The sequence below is a fragment of the Gavialis gangeticus genome, unplaced genomic scaffold (genome assembly GCF_001723915.1).
Source record: "Gavialis gangeticus isolate Ggan-Ray unplaced genomic scaffold, GavGan_comp1, whole genome shotgun sequence".
NCBI lineage: Eukaryota > Metazoa > Chordata > Crocodylia > Gavialidae > Gavialis > Gavialis gangeticus.
Genome location: NW_017729019.1, coordinates 96,788 through 99,643, shown reverse-complemented (window position 1 = coordinate 99,643; position 2,856 = coordinate 96,788). Strand labels below are relative to the sequence as shown.

The 2,856-nt window shown below is 46.2% G+C and overlaps 1 protein-coding gene across 1 annotated transcript in view; it reads left to right on the top strand.

Moving 5' to 3' along the window:
- FKBP5 (FK506 binding protein 5) overlaps positions 1-2,856 on the top strand; it is a 32,678-nt gene that overhangs the window by 2,175 nt on the left and 27,647 nt on the right. Inside the window, exon 2 of the mRNA XM_019513770.1 lies at positions 1,592-1,720. Coding sequence (XP_019369315.1) covers positions 1,616-1,720 — 105 coding nt within the window. The 5' untranslated portion in view covers positions 1,592-1,615. The remainder of the gene's footprint in view (positions 1-1,591; positions 1,721-2,856) is intronic.

Below are 2,856 nucleotides of genomic sequence, written 5' to 3'. Positions count from 1 at the left end.
GGTGGGGGGGTGATGAAACCCGGTAATAATACTTGGCTTTCCACAGCCCCATCACCAGTCCTGACTTAGCCACCTCATGTACCATATTTCCTTGCATGTAACGCGCCGCAGAATAAGATGCACTCCGGGTGCATCTGCACGTTCGTTAATGCACTATCATTACTGCGCATTGAGTTTAGTATCTGTAATTGCAGGTACTACCTTAATGCACCGTAGTCCGTGCTACTGTGCGTCAGCGCCCACGCACAGGTTTTTTGGTGACACTGCTGCGCAGTAGACAAATTGTCCTGCTCGTTAGCACAGATTTTGCCCGTTGTGCTCGCGTGCAGTAGAATTAGTCTTCTGCGCTCGAAGCGGCTTGCGTAGACGTGCCCACTTTGTTTTCGAAAGGGTTAATGAAGAAAAGGATGTGTGCTTCAAGCCCTTTGAAATAGCAGGCGCAGAAGGGGCGGTGTGAACCCTCAGCGTTCCTCCGAGGGGATGGCTTATTCGGCTGGTGGATAACAGGGATTTTGGTCGTGTGTAGATCATAAACTTGCAAGCAGAGGAGTTTCAGTTTTCAGGAATGAAGGAGCCTTCTTTGAGGCTCAGGATCCTTACGATTAAGCTTGGCGCTGAACATCTCGCTTTGTGGCCACGAGAATGCCAGGTTGGTCCAAAACGCTCCAGTTCCTCTCTCGAGGCTGGCGGTGGCATTACTTGCACCTCCCAGCTCTGATTAGTCAAAAGGCTAACACTGTCACTCACGCCTTTGTCACCTTCCTGCTTGCCTCTTATCTCTCATAACCGGCACTGCTGTAGTGGTGTTGCTCTAAAGTTTACAGATGCAGAACACAGCTTGGCTTGAGCGAGACAACTGTAGGCACATATTTGCAGTGCTTGCGCCTCTGCTCTGCTTGGGTTTATTTCAGCATGTTAGTAGGGAATCTTTTAGGCCCTGAATTGTCTGGGGGCTGTTTGCTTGCGACTACCTTTTCCTCCCTCGGAGCAGATGAGCCGTCCAAGTATAGCCATACTCTCAGCTGTGTGCGTTTCCTGGCATGGCCCATGGACTGGTAATGGCATAATGCTTGATTTGCAGTGATGGAACAGGAGGGCTTGAGACCAGGGTGGCTTTAAGCAGTTGTATTAGATGGCAGATATTTTAGCAGGGATAGATCAGGGGCACAGAAGTACAAAGGATATTGAAGTGGTCAGGGGGTCGCATTGGTTCTTCAGGCCAGTTTTTGTTGCTGCTGTGCCTCGCCAACCAGCCAGTATGAGAAACTCCCAGACGCCAGCAGGACTCAGTGGGCAAACAGAAAGATGTAGCCTTGTCTCCCTGCATGAGCTGAAGTCCTTTTCTTTCCTCTTCTAGCAGGTCTCGGCTCTGGTCTCCCATAGGAAGGAACGGTCTTGTTTGCATGCTGCAGATCGGTTGCCCGTTGATAGCCTTTCCTTTCTTGCTCAGAGGAAGAACTTTCCCCTAAGTTTCCTCATTTGCTTTTCTGAAGTATTTCATATCATTTCTGCCTGGAGGTCTTCGATTAGGTGCCGTCAGGAAATGTGGACCCACGGATGTCTGAATTTCAGCGTGTCTGTGTTTTGCCAGGTGCAGAGTTTATGAAAGGAGACCATGACAACCGATGAAGCTACAAAGAGCGAAGGAGATGCCCAAACGGCAGCTCTTGTTGAACAAGGGGAGGATATCACACCCAATCAAGATCGAGGCGTTCTCAAGGTGAGGCCGTCGGAGAAGCAGTGATGCATTTAGATGGCTGCTCTCCTAATGTGATGGAGTTGAAGCACACCCACATCTGTTAACTGTCTGAATATTAGTGGCCTGGATTGTCCTACTACTGCCAACACAATACGACTGGCGTTTTCAAAGCTGTTCTGAATGCCCCAACCCCTGCCAAAATTGGAGGACCAATGACACTGAGCTCAAAACTGTGTACAGATAATCAACCTTCTCTCTGACTTGCCCTGCTGCGTTGTACCTAATCCGATTTTTAGCAGACCATCCACACAGCATTTTTGTACGTGACTCATAGCAATTAGATATATTGAAAAAAGCATATTACTTGGGTCATCTAGTCTACTATGCAGTCCCCTTTTCCTTCCGAAAGCCAATTCGGGATAGTTCTGCTGTATACTAGTGTGCAGTCCTCTCTTGTTGAATGTCATTTTTCCCCAGTGGTGTCTACTCCCTCTTTCACCCCGCCCTTGGCTTAAGCACTGCTTTTTTCCAGACGGTAGCATACAAAGAGCCTTGACCAGAAGTGAGTGATTTCCATTTTATTTTTTACCCTGCGACTGTGTCATTACATGGACAGCAAGTAAATATTATTTTATTGACTTTTAGTTTCCTAAATGTTGAAGCACGTAGAGATTTCTGTATTGAGGCCTGAGAGACCTATATATGATGGAGACAACGAGTGCCTTTTTTGTTTTTCCAAAACAGTTACAACAACAAAGCAATACTATGACAACTTAAGCTTCTCCCTCTTTAGACTATCATGATAGCCAGCTGGAAGACGGGATTGATCGGGTGATCTGATTATCATAGTTGCTGAAATAGGGATGTCAGTTGGGGGCAGAATCTGCATCCTTGGGTAACCATGGAAACTGCTATAAAATATGCTGGAGGTTTGGCATATGTCAAATAAAGGTAAAAACCTGTCATGGATTCCTTCTGCATCGGGTATTTAAGCCTCACTCCTGGCAGGATTTGAGGAGGTATCAGTCAGTCTCCATTTTAATGTTTGCTTTTAATATGTTTTTGAATTAGTCAGTATCTAAGCTGAATCTCTTATTCATTTCATTATTTTATTTATTAAAAGATTACCTTTCAATGGAACATCTCAAAACAGAAGT